Here is a 17,033-nt window from a genome sequence, read left to right as displayed (position 1 = left end):
TGATGAGCATTTGTAATCAGCCTTTGTTACTTTGGTGCCCTTAAATAAAAACCAGTGCAACCAATGGCCTTGAAAAGTCACACCCTTCATGCATTATTACATTTTGGTAAAATCCATCTGTTTTATGAAGATCTCAAAGGTTTGTTAGATAACTTAATGATCAAACTGCATCATGCAGACCAAGGAACACACCTGACAAGTCAGGAAAAATGTTTTGAAGAAGTTATGAAACAACATGCCAAGCTTTAAGCATCTCACTACTGATTTCATCATCCAAAGAAAGGTTTTTGTACATCTGCAATCTTACCAAGTAATAGCCTATTACTCCTGTTGTCAAGCCAAATAAGGTTGAGCATTAACCAGAGAAGCATGGAAGGTGCCCATGGAAACTCTAAGGGAGTGTCAGAAATTCTCAGCTCAGGTGAGAGTAAAAGCAGAAAAGCTATTTGTCATGCTCTCCACAAACCTGCCCTTTGTGGAAAAGTACCAAAATGAAAACCATGAGAGGTCTTGTTTACAGTTTGCCACAAGCCATGAAGGACACACAGCAAACATCTGGAAAAGGGTGCTCTGATTAGAAGAGACTAAAATCACAGAGAATACCTAATGGAAAATATGGTGGCAGCAGCATTACGCTGTAAGAAAGCTTTTTGGCATTCAGTTTTGTATAAATAATAAAGAATGTTCAGAACCTCATCAACACTTACTGTTTTGCAATCGTTTGTGAACAAATGTGAGCATTTTGTTGTTTTATGCTACAGTCATATTCAGTAAATTAGAGTTAGGGTTCCAGTGAAGCTTGTCTGTCAGATTCAAAGTACCTTTAAGCAGATATGAAACATATTTTTCACTACACCCACATTTCTGCATTAAGAATGTTTTTTTTACTGATCTGATGCAATATATCATTCAGAAATAAACGCTTTAAAACTTCAGTCTGTGTGTAATTTATCTAATGTGTTTTACTTGTGAGCTGAGTTACAGAAATACATGAACTTTTCATTAAAATTCTAACTTATTGAATGTGACTTGCTCTTTAATTCACACACAAATCAAACCCAGAGCATAACAGCCCACCCTGTGCCACGCTGTTATCCCCCTTTGATTAAATTATACCTGAATTATTCACATGTAAGCCAAGGAGAATCATTTTGGGTGAGGCTAATGATCCGTTCTGTTCCTTGGTAGATAGTGACCTTTTAAATATGGAGGACAGGGCGTGTTTGGAAGCGCCTCGAACAGTGACATTTGAGACAGGGAGTGGTCTAAGCAAAGTGGCCTCTGCGTAATGAGACCATGCTGGGAGGAAAACACACTCTCTGACCTTCTTGTGGTCTTTTCACAGTGGGCACAGCTTGCGTGATTTATGTTCCTAGCAGTAAATAAGTGACAGATAAAAGGTGATTTCAGCTTTTAGAAAAAGGATAGACTGTGAAATCCGGATCTGACAGGAGACGAACCAACAATGGAGGTTCATTAAAACAAGCTCAGCGGGTAAAAACTTCACTAATTGGCAGTTTGGAACATCAGAAAACCAACAGAATAATCTCTGTGATAGACACTAAATAGTATCAGAAAGTGCTCAACAAAAGATAAAATTGCTTAAAATAGGATTAAATTAAAACATGATTAAAAATACTTCACATAAAACATCTCCTTTGTTATATCTTGTGGTGTGTCGCTTAATTGGTTAATTTTAATGGCATTAAGGTGCTTTCCAGTGAGAGAACATGTGAGGTAATGTCAGGTTTGATGTAAAATCCCCAACATCTGTAGACTGTGCAGGTGATTAAAACACCTTGTGGTCCCCGGGGCCGTGGGACTTTGCAGGCTGCATGACAAAGATGCAACACTAAAGGGTTTCATATTCATTTTGTCATCTCTGATGCTTTTCACTTTTTCTGTATGCATTATGATCTTCTTTATTACAGTTTTTGTATCTTTGTTCTGTGTATTTTTGTGATGGTGTGTGATCTCCAAACATATGTTATCTTTTCACTGTGCTAATTTGGTTTTGTGTTTGTTTACACTGTCTCTTTTCAGATGAATCTATCTGTTTCTGATGTTTCTGCTTCGAATGTTCGCTAATATTCGATAATAAACCCCTGAGGCCTTCACAGAACAGTTGGAGTTATTGATATCATATTATAACTCCATCTGTCATGTTATAACAGATGGACAGATTTACTAGTGACTCCTGTAGTAACTAGTTGCATTGAATTCTATTTAGACTTACCAGAGTATATGGATGTCACTGTTGTAAATTTGTATGTCATTTGAAATAGTTGTGCACTAATTTGTAATTTTTCCTTTTTCTTTTTTAAACAACAGCAACAACAGTAAATGTCACTTTAAGTTGAGAAAAAGGCACAAGAGTTCATTTTGTAACAGGTAATCCTCACTCATGTGACTGAACCTTGAACTTAATCTTCTGTTTATACAAACCTCCAGTAAGGATTTTAGACGCACAAAGATAAGGAGAGCTCTCCACCTGAATTGCATGAATTGTTCATATTGTGTTCTGTCTGCCTAACCTTCTAATTCTCTTTATGTACTTTCATTATAAGCGACTACTTAAAAGTGTCCGCATGTTTATATTGTTGGTGTATCTTTATGATATTCTTTCAATCTACATTTATTTTCCAATTAGAATCCTCAATAATCTGCAAATTTCTTAAGTTTTGTGTCAGATAATTAAATTGGAGTTTTAATAAGTCATCAGTTTTAATCAAAGCAAACAGATTATCAGCACTGTAACACACTTTATCTGTTGTCATGACAAAATGTGATTCGCACGCAGAAATCACATTGTGGATGGTTTATGTATAAATTAGGTTAGAGTGCTACATGGCTCAGTAGAGCAGTTGCACCATGCATAGGGCTACTGTGTTGTGAAGTTCACAACACAGTAGCCCTTGGTTTGATCAGTTGTTGCACGTCTTCAAAAGTTTCTGTTTGCCATCCCTCCTCTCCAACTACTAAATAAAAGCCACAAAAACCTCTTTCAAAAATAGTTTCTCTATTAAAAGAAACATTCCAAGACAGAATAAACCAAGGATTTTCATCATGTGCTTTACAGTGAGATTATGATTATATAACCAGCATTCATAAAACCCCACATATCTGAGCTTTGCCAAAGGATTAACGGTATCACATCCAGAGCAACCCCTAACACCTCAGATGCCTTTAGGACAGGGAATAATCGTTTTATAACCCTCGAATGAACGCTTGCCAGCTTTTATTTTGAAAAGAGAAACTAATATTGTCCATTCAGTTTTCAAGTGAGGCTTAGTGATCATATTTACATTTCATCTTGATCTTTTATGCACTATTCTCTGAGACATAAACAACCTGTGTTTGGACTATAAAAACATAATGACTGGAGGATTTATTCTCAGGACTGTGTGAGGGGGCTAGCGGGAGTAATTTATGATGCGTTTCCCTCAGGACCCACCTAAGCCCCTTTTAACTCACGACGCGTGGGGTACGCCCACTCCATTTCTGCCGCGCTGCGCTCCAAGCATCAGGACCACTCTCTCCTTCCCATCAGAGTCATTTCGGAGCAGGAGATCCCTCTGAGGACCCTCGGGGAATGGCCCCTGAACGGGATGGCTCCAACACCACCAGCACGGCCACCAGCAGAGTCTTGGCCAACCAGTTCGCGCAGCCCTCGTGGCGCATCGCGCTCTGGTCCGTGGCATACGTCACAGTGCTGGCAGTGGCAGTCTTCGGCAATTTGATTGTAATTTGGATCATTCTTGCTCACAAGCGGATGAGGACTGTCACCAACTACTTCGTACTGAACTTGGCTTTCTCTGACTTCTCCATGGCTGCCTTCAACACCCTCATCAACTTCATCTACGCAGCCCACGGTGACTGGTACTTTGGAGACGTCTACTGCAGGTTCCACAACTTCTTCCCGGTCACGGCTGTGTTTGCCAGCATCTACTCCATGGCAGCGATAGCCTTAGACAGGTAGGGCAACACAAAACAACTCACAGTGTGCTTTAGCCGTAGTTGATTGGACAGTGCATGTGATAACTCTGATCCCTGGAAAAACTAAATAAAAGCATTTGGTTTCAGTTTATTTCATTGTAAGTCACATCAATATTTTTTAACGTCTTGACAGCAATAAATCTCAATCTGACTATTCTTCCCACAACTTAGCAGAGAAAAGAAGTACATTTCGTCATTTCTGTGTTTTATGTTTAGATTTGTACAATTATTCTTATGAACTAAACCAAGAAACCAAAAATTTTGTACATCAAGAAAAAATATTTTAACTCCGATTTCTTTGAAAGTGGCTCAAATTCAGTCAGCTTGGACCAAGTTAACATCAGTTTTCATGAGATTTAGTTTGTGTAGTTTGTGTAGTTTGTGTATTTTAGTAATAGATGATGTTTCAGGTCATTTTGACCTGAAAAGGATGTTTTTGTACTATCCTATCATTTCCTATAAATAACATTGGTAAATATTGGTTATCAGCCATAGCAGCAATATTAATGTCAGAAATTAATATTGGCCCAAATGTTTCAGTATTTTCAGGCCCTTGTTTTCAATGCAGATAATTATTTTCCCTCTATCCTTCCAGTTTTAATTATTTTCCCTCTATCCTTCCAGTTTTAATCATTAGCCTGTAACTTAATTATACGTTACAGGCAATCCTTTGCCTAGTTTTAATAATGTCAGGATTCTTGTCGGATATTTTCTTTGCTTGATTAATGGCAATAATTTTAGATTTCTGAAATCAGATAACATCTTTTCTACAAACACAGGATACATCTCTAGTACGTTAAGAAATCAAAAACTAATCACTGCAACTTTTCAAGGTAAATTTCTGAAACAAAGATATACGTTCCTAAATTCAGGTGGCGACTTTATTTTGGACAGTCGATGGAGGACAACCTATGTTCAGGTTTTAGAAAGTCAATTTTTAGAAACATGCTTACATTTGACCACAGTTCCCTTGTGTTTCCGTTTTAAACCGCGTGATTGTGAGCGTGAGTGGGAATAAAAATACCAATAGGTATTTCGTTCCATATAACACAGTAGTGTAACCGGTAAACCTTTTATGGATGCAAAAGCAAGAACCCCCCACTTGATGACTTTGTGTTTCTGTGTTTGATATGATGTAAAGCACTTTGAAATTTCTTGCTGCTGAAATGTGCTATACAAATAAAATTTGATTGATTGATTGATTGATTGATTGTGTATTGTGATGTCCAACAAACAGATACATGGCCATCATTCATCCTCTGAAGCCTCGTCTGTCGGCTAAAGTCACACTAGGAGTTATCTTCTGCATCTGGACCCTAGCTGTGGCTCTTGCCTTCCCTCTCTGCTACTTCTCCACCACCAGAACTCTACCAGGGAGAACCTTCTGTTATGTGGCCTGGCCCCGCATGGTGGACGACCCCTTCATGTGAGGTTACACTGACGGCAATCATCATTATTAGAATTTCTAGAAGACTGTCAGTTTTAGCAGATCTAGCAGATTCTCCCTTTTAACATTTTGTCTGTCACATGCTCTGGGGAATATTGGTAATGTATGTCTTTATTTGTCCAGGTATCACATCATAGTTACTGTCCTGGTTTATATGCTGCCGTTAGCTGTGATGGGCATTACTTACACCATAATTGGAGTGTCGCTGTGGGGAAGTGAGATCCCAGGAGACTCATCTGAAAACTATCATGCACAACTCCGGGCTAAAAGGAAGGTAATGTAAATATCTATCAACATGACTTTTTATAATCCTATGGTTGTTTTTTTTTTTGGCTTGTCTTGTATTGTAAACACTGAAACCATATGGAAATGAAATATTTGATCAGAAATCAATCAATGAGGACAGAAAAACATCTAAATATGACTTGCACCTGTAGTTATGCACCTTTAAATTCATGTTTTTAACTGTTTTTGTTGATGTATTACCTTAACTGACAAATACACAGGGAGATTATGAGAAGGAACTTGAAGCCCACAGGACGGCATCTGCACACTAAGCCTTAAGTCAGTACTTAGGAAAAATACAAGCGGCAACTGGCAGCATTCATAGTCAGTTATCCAACAGTGGAAGTCATAAAACTGACCAAATGAAAACAAAATACCAATCTTTGATCATCTAAAAAGACATTGAAATCTCTGCTGATCTCCAAATGATCTTTGGAGAGGTTTTCTAAGACACAACAAGAAAACAATGGGCTTTGTATGGTGTGATAAGGACTAGTTTTGAATATGCATAAAACTTGTGCAATGTCTTGCAGATTTCGTTTGGCACACACATTTAAAAACTGGACGTATTGGCTGGTTGTTGGCAGTTTGAAATGTAGAATTGATTTCTCACACTGTGAAAAAACTAAGAAATAAAAAAACCCCACTACCGATAAACAAATGTACCAAATGTTGTTGTGTAATTCTGAAGGCTGCACTGCAAGACAAATGATTAAATGCTGTTTGTCATCATCCGCCACTGAATAGTGTGGAAGCTTCTCTGTGGGCTGCAAAGGGATTAGGGACGCCACAGCTGGGAATGTGAATCTATCGAGACAGCTCAGGGATTATTCCCAACAGTGAATTTCATTGATGAACTTTAAAAATACAGCAAGAGTATAATCTGGTTCTCATTCAAAAGATGTTATGACACATCATAAAAATAGAAGGGATGAAAACAATTTCTTTTTTTTATGTTCCAACTATTTTTTTTAAGTTGTTGGTAGTTTATTAAGAAACTAAGTAACCTTAAAAACAAAATGCAGATTGAGCATGATAAAGAGAGGTGGATATTATAGTACTTTTGGAAATAAACACAATCAGAGGCTCCAGTTTTTGGTTGGTCTGGGCTGAAAAATATAAGAGATTTAATGTCAAGAACATGAACATCAGGTAAAATGCAAAAGTTCAAAGTCATTATCCAGGGCGCATCTCTGTATTGTTCTCTATCAATCTGGCCTCTCCTCATTCCAGCTGCGGGCCTGCAGCGGCCAATGCGTCATTGCCGACCTTTCTCTGTACTCTGATGGCAACTTTTTGGCTTGATGGAAACATCAGCAACCTCAAAATATCGAAGTTCAAAACTGGCAAACTATAGACCAACAAGCAGCTTTAAACCTTTTTAAACTTTGTTATGAATAGCCCCATTACAATGTTTAGAACTATTGTGGCAATATTTGTTCACTTTTCAGTTGCAGCCAAGTAACAAGAATCTTTTTTTTTTCTGCAACTAAATTTTTCTCTTTTTTTAGATTTTTTCAAAACCACTTTTTTAAATGACAATATCCAACCGATGTACTAAAGTCACACTAGGAGTGTGACTTCAAATACATTCAATATGTATTTGAAGGCACTGATTGTTTTAAAAGTTATTGCTGTAGATTTATCTGGGTAAAATCTAGTTAGTTGAATCTAATTAGTTTAGTTGGTCAATAATTACTTCCTACTTTGGTCTTCAGTAGATTTCACTGGAGTCTCTAAGTCCTTCATGATTTCAGCATGGCAACTATGAGCAGATATCTCAAAAATGCGTGCAGAGGGAGGATGACAGCAAGCACAAGAACTAGAGTTAGAAAAAGAACCTGAGTTTATATTGATGCTCATATCTGTGAATTTCTAATCCTCATCACCTTCAAAGCCCTCCATAATCTGGTCCCCTCACACCTCTCTGACCTGCTCCATCTTTCAAGCCTTTTTCTTTTTTCTTTAAGAAATATATCAGCTGGGTTGGGGACTACGAGTGGAAATTAGCACTAACAGCAATAACCTCATACAGTGCATCTCTCCTCTTGCGGTTAATGTATACTGTAAAATAAATCATTAATCTTACTCCCTCAACCCATCCGTGATTGTTCTGATTGCTTGCGGTTACTATTGTTGTTGTCTTTAATCTTTATTACCGCACAGTGTCTTTGAGTGTCTTGAAAAACGCTTCATAAATAAAATGTATTATTATTAATTTGATTGTAGTAAATAATACCTTCTATAATTTTTTGCCTTTTTCTGCTTCTTTATTGAGGTGGTGAAAATGATGCTCATTGTGGTGGTGACGTTTGCCCTCTGCTGGTTGCCATATCATGTCTACTTCATTGTGACCGGTCTCAATAAACGTCTGATCAAGTGGAAGTACATCCAGCAGATTTACCTGTCAGTGCTTTGGCTGGCCATGAGCTCCACCATGTATAATCCCATCATCTACTGCTGCCTCAACAGCAGGTTGGTATAAAAAAAAAAAAACACTCAACAGTACATCTAAACATCTTACAAGCACAATGAGCCATTGTTTGTTTTTACTGCAGATTCAGGGCTGGCTTCAAGCAGGTCTTCCGCTGCTGTCCCTTCATCCGGATGTCAAGTTACGACGAGCTGGAGCTCCAAAGCACCAGACTTCGGCCGTGTCACCAGAGCAGCATGTGTACCCTGTCTCGAGTCGACACCAGCATCCTGAGCAAAAGCAAGAGTATTTGTTCCCGAGGAAACAGGTCAAAGGCAAACTCTGAGCAGAATAATAAAGACAGCTAGACTTCATGGGACTCTCTCTCGTTTCCTGCTCAGAATATGATGTTTACAGTGTTTTATGTATATAAGTGTTTGATATTTTGACAACTTGTGTTATTTTTTAAACTTCTTGCATATCTTTCCAGGTAATTAAGACTAGATTACAAGCAGATTAAGGCTGGAAAAGAGTTACTAGGATTTTGTTGCACTGATAGTGAGAAAATCTCAAAGCAAAGTCTTCAGTAGAACCATAGGTTTGCCACCCAAATCTTAAAAATGGAGAAGTAGTAGCTCCACCTCTTCCATTGTCCAGACGCCTTTGCTGTGAGACACACTTCCTCCGAAAACAGGAAAGTTGCACTGATAGTGCTTTGGCTTTGCACTGATGACACACATGGGGGATGACAATAGACCATCTGAGATAACAACTTGCTAAAAGAAAGACATTAATGCTGGTGTTGACAGCATACGGGACTATATTATAATAGGTTTGTGGAACCAGTATAAAATAAAACTCACAAGAAGACTGGTGGTTTTGAGGATAAAGACAGAAATAATAGACAGATCATCTTAACCACAACCCAAAATGTCTTTGGCATCCATTTAAAAATCTATTTTTGATTTCAAAATAAGCACTTGAAAGGTTTTCTTTAAATTTTCCCAAATTAAAATTTAGTACTACTTAAACACTCAAGTTGAAGGGAAACTTACAAACTTATTTCCCCCGAGAAAAAACTCATTGGCTTAATGAGAATTATTTTGAAATCTACCAGGAGTATGAATAATTTTAGGCTTAACTGTATCATGTCGTAACATGCAGGAGTGCATTTTTCACCTGCGACAACATACCAGGAGTTACCGTTACATAAATTAACGAACATCTTTGAATGATACGCAGCATATTTTCACCGATTTTCATTTATTTTCAGATAAATATATATATTTTTCTACCTGCGGTCCATTATTTGTTGCTTGATGTCCCGTCTAATAGTTTTTATTCTTCTCAGTGAAATGTGTTGTGGAAAAAAAAAATTATTTGCTGCAAAACACTTCAAAAATCCTATTTCCATGTCAGTGAAAGGGAAATGTTAGTGCACTGGTGTTTCATTAAGATGTATAATATTTTGTATATACGTGCTTTTCCGTGATGCATTTAAAGAGAAGAGTTGCTACATGTCGAGTAAAGCCTGTTAATGATTTGTAGAATGATTTTATTTCTGTTTGAGGTATATTTCTTTATGTGTTAAACATCAGTGGTTGTTAATCCCTAAGAAAGAGTTTTGTTAATACAATTTAAACTGTTCCAGTAGTCTGTTAGATCTGTTTCTTTGCACCATATCACACAGCTGAAATATTCTTGAGGTGGTTTCATAGAGATGACTCTGAGTTCACTGTTCTCCAATAGTCTCCACAGTCACCAGATCTCAAACCATTAGAGGAACTTTGGTATGTGGTGGATGCAGCTGAGCATCGTGAATGTGCAGCCAGCATGGTGAAGTAGCTATTATCAATCAATGAAGTGTATTTGTATAGTACATGTCAGAAACAAGGGCTTTACCTCATGAAAACATAAACAACATGCATGTCATGTCATGTCATGTCATGTCATGTCATGTCATGTTGAATTTATGGCACAAAGTTAAAGCGGTTCTGATGGATTAATTTTTCACTTGTGTTGAATGAGACCTTAACTGTGCATCCATCTATTATTGATGCCATCTTACCTCAACCATTACTCTGTAATTCTGTGAGCCAGAAAACTATTATATGAGGTGAAAACGTTTCAGAATGACTGTTCTTTGGAAAATGAAACAAAAGAAGGAACACTTTAGTCTGTGGAATACTTATTTTAGTTTCCAACCAAATGAGAACAGTTTTAGCTCACTGAGTATTTTATTACATGTGAACAATTTTACACATCATACACTTTACTTGGCAGAGACGCAAACAGAAAGATAGATCAAGACATATTAAAATCATACAAGATGTGACATTTTACAACATAGGAAGGATCAGGTCATTAGATTGTGATCATTGTAGTAAAACATTCATGTTGGGGATGTTTACAGATTTATGATAACTTGACAGACTGAAGTCCCACAACAGTCTCTTCATTACATTGCAGTAGAGCATATTTCACTCAGCCAGCATATTTCTGGCTGAGCGATTATTTCTTCTAAAGTTACATCAAAAACAAAGTTACAAACAGAAGCACAGAAAAAAATGACAGAGTGGAGATCTCAGCTGCAGACCTGTGGAGAACAGCAAAGAGTGAGTTGAAAGATTTATTATTTTACCTTTTTGTTCTTTTGCAATGTTTTCATAGTGACATGTTCTCATGGGTTGACAGATTCAACTGTTTTCTTACTTTTTGAGGGATTTGAGATAGATTTGCATCTACACTCAACACTGGATTTTTTACTAAGATTAAAAAGACACATTAAGTTTTTGACTTTTGAAAATCATGGGTTGCAGTGTCTTTTATTCAGTTATGCCAGAATAACAGGGGCTGATCACAAATGCTCGTCAGACTTCTCAGATTATCATTTTTAAACTTTAATTCTCCGTTAACTCCACAACTATGGGATACCTTGTGTGGCTCTATCACATTAAATCCTAGTAAAACACACTGAAGCTGGTGTCTGAAATTTCAAAAATATGAAAAGGAAAAACATTTTAAGGTACTGTTTACTAAGCAGGAGTCTAGCTACGCTTACATTATACATTGACCAACCACACTATAATAGGTACTAACATGATTATTGCATGTAAATAGTGAATTGATTCTGAAAGAAGTTGAGAACAGATTAATAAATAGAGCAATCCCAAAACAAAACAAAGTTCATGAAAAAGTAAATGCAGTTTATTGTGATTTTTTAAAATACAAAACAAATAACTGATTGCAAGATTTAAAATTTCTTTCATTTGGGATAATTATGATTTCTTGTAACTTAAGTATAGATGAGAGCTTGTATTTTTTTAAATAAAGGAATCTATACCTGTTTTCGTCATACCAAATGTTTTCTGATGGAAAGAGTTCATCGAGGAATCAGAGGTTTTTCTATCGTTTTAATGTGAATATTTGTGAAAAATGGACTTCAGTTAAATGTTGGACTTTGATGAAAACTCGATGTGTCTTACCTTGAAAACATGACACAGTTGTGGTTGCTTTGCAGATCAGAATGGCTCAAAACAACTTCTGTGTAATCATCATCGTTTGCAGTCTTTTTGTCTATTCTCTCCACAGTGAAGACTTCAGCTGGAGACAGGAGTATTTCACCAAGCTTTCTCAGACAAAGTTGGTCCCCCAGGTTGACATAGAAGCAAGTTTTTATTTTAAGAATGGTTATGTCGTACAGATCTACTAAACTTAAATCTGAGTCGACAACTGTGAAACTTGCTAACCTCACTTTGGAGTTTATTTCTGGTGCTTTTCCTTTAAATCCTTTGGTGAAATATACCTCCCTGCACTCCTTTGGCTTCAGCAACATCATGGAATCCATCAGCAGGAAATGAAGAGCCTTGAAATGGAAGTCCTTTTCATACGTGGTCACATTCACCATCATTGTCTCCACTGCATTGTTCAGCTCATTTAAAAACTCTGTATCTCCATAGTGATAGATGGAGAGGGCAGAAGTGTGGTCTTCAGTCCCACCGGGAATCTGTGAGGTACAGTTACTACTTGTTCTCCAAGCATCCCATTTTTTCCAGGCTTTCTGCAGTTTCTCACTTTTGCCAAGCTCTTCTTTTAATAGATCAGGAGTAAACTTCTCCATGGCTTCTTTACGACATCCATCATACTGGTCGTCAATAACAGGTGAGGTAGGATCCAACAGTTTGACATCACTCAGGGAAACCTTTCAAATCAATGATCACAGGATGAAAGACTTTTACTGATATGACTGCTTTTAATGTTTCCTGAAAGAGACAAAAATACTTACTTGGCTGAAGAAAAATGAGAATATGAATGCGTCCAAAAGCAATTTTCCCCTGCCAAACATGTTAGAGTCCTATTCTTCAAACTGCTGTAACAGTAGGAAAAGTCTCTTTACTCAGTCCAGACAGTACACGAGCAGGTTCAGATTTTCTAAAACAAATCAGTTTGTAGCACATCTGAGCTAATTTTCTTAGAATGCAGAGCTCCCTTTTCTCTTTAATCAAAAAGAAACAGCACTGCAATGGTAAACCAAAGGATTGGAAGCTGCCAGGGTGTGGCTTTTACTCTCAAAGCTTTTTTTTTTTAATGAACTGCAGGCCATTACTTAAGGAAGTGAAACTATTTATCTCACTAAGGAAGTATGCACTGTCAAAAATGCATGTTGTTCTCTCACTTTGGAGTGATTAAACTTGTAGAAATTGCTGCAATCAAAACATAAAGATGAAAAAGCACCATGATTATCCTCTCTACGACTAGCAGCAACTTCATGAGCAAAAACAAGAGCATTCAGGTAAATGGGTTGATATTCAGTGAACATTCAACACGCCTTCACAATTCATATTAGATTATGTGACATTTATATCAGTCTGAAGCAATAATTAAAGCAGTTTTGTCTCAGTAAATCTTTTATTTGTCTCAGTAAATCTTTTATTCATTTTTGAGCGATTTCACACAGTCAACATGGTTTACTTGACAGAGGAGGAAACAGAACAAGAATAGAAGAAGATTTCCATTACATCAGAGGCTTCATGTTAGTAGCCTCTGTAAACAGTGACCAAAAATACTCTTGGTTCTGATGTTTACAGCTTAATTTTCCTTCAGAACTCAAGATAACAGCCATGTGAAAAGCTTCATTTTAAGCTGACACAAGAGGAAAAAATGCATTCCTTCAGTGAACCCAAGAAAATAGATTCAGTGACCTTAAGTTCATGCCTGGACTGGTAAATTCCTCTTTTCTGTAACAAGTTGCTTCTTCTTTTACTTCCACATCCCATTTGCAGTCAGTTTCCGCTGGAATAAGCATAGTGTGTGCTTGTAGTAACCTCAACTAAAAATAACTATTTTGTTTTGTCAGAAGAACAACCCCCTGCTGTATGAGAAAGGTCATTCATCAGCCTTTTTTTCTTTATTTTTCATCTAGGAAGCCTTGGTGAAGTTAAATATTTCCTGATTTCCCACTAAAGGCATACACAGCATAAAAAAGGCAGAGTAATATACACTGTATATATCTTTTCTAAAGAAAAACATAAAGTTTCCATGTGAATGTGATTACTCATGGGGATTTGGCATTAAATTTAACTATGAGAAATAGGGGTGAGTTGGATGATTTGCGACAGCGGAGAAGTTGTGCCATCCCTTGTTTCTAGGAAACCATGGGAGTAATTGGTCATTTGACCTCTCATTTTCGAAGACTCAGCTGTTTTATTCATTCTAAAAAAAGATAACCTTCATTCAAATGATGAAGACACATTCAAGTAAAAAAAATATATATATATATATATTATGGGTTAGGATTAAGGTTTTTTGATTTTGTGTGTGAACCGTTGAGGACAAGTTTGAAAACATTTTTCACATGTTTCTTGCTTTTGTAGGGTATACTATGAGTTTATGTAGCTAGCATGATGTTAGCTCAAAACTGCTGGATGATGCAGTTTTGCTTTAAAGTCGCTTCAAGTAAAAACTGGCACAAACTCGCCTCACTCTACCCTATGTGATACATGTAAAACTACATGTTATGCTCATGACAAATGCAATTTCGGTAAATTTTGAAGGTATAATATGCAAAACATATACTGAAACATATACTGAAACTGAAGCACATGTGAAACCGCTGCAATTACATGTGAGGCTCATGTGTAATCGCACATGGCATCTAAAATCTATAGCTTTTTTTGTAAAATGTGCAATCTGAACACAGTCGCAACAGTTATACATTCAAACAACAGTCTGCAGATTGGTATGTGTCTCGCTCAAAGATGCTTCAACAAATTGTGAGCAAAGCTGGAGTCAAACACACAACCTATCAACATGCAAATGTTGGCACACATTTCACGTGCAACAAAAAACACAGTCGAAATAGTTTTCATCAAAATGTATAACTTAGAAAAACATGCGTTTCACTTGTTGGAACATTCGCAGATATTTTATATATTGAAATGATATTACATAGAAACATGCAAAGCTTGTTGACAAAAATTCCACATGTGACAGTAAAAATGTGTTAAAAATGAATAAAGCCATATGTGCAACATTCGCATATGGGAACATTTTCATATGTGAAACAGGTGGGGAAGCATTCCACATATGCAACATTTTCCTACAGGCATTTCCCATGTGGATTTTTTTTTTTCACCATATTATTTGAAATATATTGTGATCACATTTCCCATTTTGCATCAATTATTTTCTCCAATGTTTTCAGCTGTCATCAAATGTGAACCATGCTACGACACGGTTTTGATTTATGATCACAAGAAGGGAGGGATAGTGACATTCCTCCATCCATTATCAAATGATGAAAACACAACTTCAGATGTTTTTATTCTGTAATGAACATTTTTTTGTCTACTATTATAATCATGTCCGAGAAGGATTGTTGTGCTAGATGACAAATTTCTACTAAACGACTATGGTTACTAAACAGACCTTCTTTAATTAGCAGAACTTTATTTTTCTCTTCCAGAGATTTCTGGGTTGCTTTCTTAAAGACACGTGTAATATAAAGGAAATGCCACAAGCAGAGGAAGGAACAAATGGGTGGAGATGTCAGCTGCTGATCTGTAGAGATAAAAAAAGTTGGAGTTAGAGACAAGTCACAAGTCATTTTAAATTTACAAAAATCCTTGTTTTCTATTAAGCTTAAAGAAGTTAGGTTTTACAATAGCAGCACTTTCTGTTGTCTCGCTTGTTTTGTAGCCAGGGCAATAGAGATTTTTGAAGAATAAACAACATTTGAGTCTATACCACAAGCTACATTAGACATGATTGGATCGCAAGTGCACTGGTCGACCAATGCACTTAAAATAATATATTGCTTTCAATATTCATTATATGCATATGACTGAAAAACACAGGTGCCTGAAATAAATATTCTTCTATAAAACACATTTACAACTCTTTTCTGATGAAAAAAGTTCATCGAGGAATCAGAGGTTTTCCTATAGTTTTAATGTGAATATTTGTGAAAAATGGACTTCAGTTAAATGTTGGACTTTGATGAAAACTCGATGTGTCTTACCTTGAAAACATGACACAGTTGTGGTTGCTTTGCAGATCAGAATGGCTCAAAACAACTTCTGTGTAATCATCATCGTTTGCAGTCTTTTTGTCTATTCTCTCCACAGTGAAGACTTCAGCTGGAGACAGGAGTATTTCACCAAGCTTTCTCAGACAAAGTTGGTCCCCCAGGTTGACATAGAAGCAAGTTTTTATTTTAAGAATGGTTACGTCGTCCAAATCTGTAAAATCTAAATCTGAGTCGACAACTGTGAAACTTGCTAACCTCACTTTGGAGTTTATTTCTGGTGCTTTTCCTTTAAATCCTTTGGTGAAATATACCTCCCTGCACTCCTTTGGCTTCAGCAACATCATGGAATCCATCAGCAGGAAATGAAGAGCCTTGAAATGGAAGTCCTTTTCATACGTGGTCACATTCACCATCATTGTCTCCACTGCATTGTTCAACTCATTTAAAAACTCTGTATCTCCATAGTGATAGATGGAGAGGGCAGAAGTGTGGTCTTCAGTCCCACCGGGAATCTGTGAGGTACAGTTACTACTTGTTCTCCAAGCTTCCCATTTTTTCCAGGCTTTCTGCAGTTTCTCACTTTTGCCAAGCTCTTCTTTTAATAGATCAGGAGTAAACTTCTCCATGGCTTCTTTACGACATCCATCATACTGGTCGTCAATAACAGGTGAGGTAGGATCCAACAGTTTGACATCACTCAGGGAAACCTTTCAAATCAATGATCACAGGATGAAAGACTTTTACTGATATGACTGCTTTTAATGTTTCCTGAAAGAGACAAAAATACTTACTTGGCTGAAGAAAAATGAGAATATGAATGCGTCCAAAAGCAATTTTCCCCTGCCAAACATGTTAGAGTCCTATTCTTCAAACTGCTGTAACAGTAGGAAAAGTCTCTTTACTCAGTCCAGACTATACGCACGATCAGGATTATTGCTCAACTACTATATTCTGATGAGCTACAAATCCTCCTTAATATGATCTTCGGCTTGCAGGCTGCAGATAACTGTACAAAGAGACAAACCCGAAGAAAGTACAAGAAAAATTCAAGGCTATCTCATAAGGATCTGCCCATGAACATTACACTGCAGTGGAGGGATTGATTTCTGCAGAGCTGTGAGAATACTTATCTACTGATGCAACTCCCCACTCTTTCCTGTGCAAGGAAACCCGACTACCAAGGGGAAAACTTCTGTGTAGTTATTGGTCAACTCTCAGGAAAGAATTTGAGCGCTCTCATGAACTTTCCTTTCTTTCTTTTTTTCCTTTTAGGGCACAAAGTTGTAACAACATGTTCATCTACAGCACTGTACAGCAGTCTAACGCAAACAGAAGGGAACTACAGAGCTGGTAACACCCTGCTA

At 37.1% G+C, this 17,033-nt stretch overlaps 3 protein-coding genes across 3 annotated transcripts; 1 reads left to right on the top strand and 2 right to left on the bottom strand.

Annotated features, from left to right (window-relative positions):
* The first annotated feature begins 3,518 nt into the window (after positions 1-3,518).
* Positions 3,519-9,777, top strand: tacr3l (tachykinin receptor 3-like). Its single transcript, XM_028017330.1, has 5 exons — positions 3,519-3,975; positions 5,234-5,422; positions 5,567-5,717; positions 8,007-8,203; positions 8,287-9,777. The coding sequence occupies exons 1-5, from the start codon at positions 3,593-3,595 to the stop codon at positions 8,507-8,509; spliced, it is 1,143 nt and encodes a 380-aa protein (XP_027873131.1). The 5' UTR covers positions 3,519-3,592; the 3' UTR covers positions 8,510-9,777.
* Positions 9,778-10,356: 579 nt separating this feature from the next.
* LOC114144466 (T-cell ecto-ADP-ribosyltransferase 1-like) lies at positions 10,357-12,703 on the bottom strand. The gene is made up of 3 exons (XM_028017335.1): positions 12,427-12,703; positions 11,627-12,342; positions 10,357-10,737 (listed from the first exon to the last, which is right to left on the bottom strand). The coding sequence occupies exons 1-3, from the start codon at positions 12,484-12,486 to the stop codon at positions 10,668-10,670; spliced, it is 846 nt and encodes a 281-aa protein (XP_027873136.1). The 5' UTR covers positions 12,487-12,703; the 3' UTR covers positions 10,357-10,667.
* A 353-nt stretch (positions 12,704-13,056) lies between these two features.
* LOC114144465 (T-cell ecto-ADP-ribosyltransferase 1-like) lies at positions 13,057-16,768 on the bottom strand. The gene is made up of 3 exons (XM_028017334.1): positions 16,461-16,768; positions 15,661-16,376; positions 13,057-15,200 (listed from the first exon to the last, which is right to left on the bottom strand). The coding sequence occupies exons 1-3, from the start codon at positions 16,518-16,520 to the stop codon at positions 15,125-15,127; spliced, it is 852 nt and encodes a 283-aa protein (XP_027873135.1). The 5' UTR covers positions 16,521-16,768; the 3' UTR covers positions 13,057-15,124.
* Between the last annotated feature and the right edge of the window lie 265 nt (positions 16,769-17,033).

Source organism: Xiphophorus couchianus, chromosome 5, assembly GCF_001444195.1.
Source record: "Xiphophorus couchianus chromosome 5, X_couchianus-1.0, whole genome shotgun sequence".
NCBI lineage: Eukaryota > Metazoa > Chordata > Actinopteri > Cyprinodontiformes > Poeciliidae > Xiphophorus > Xiphophorus couchianus.
This window is presented reverse-complemented; position numbering and strand designations above follow the sequence as displayed.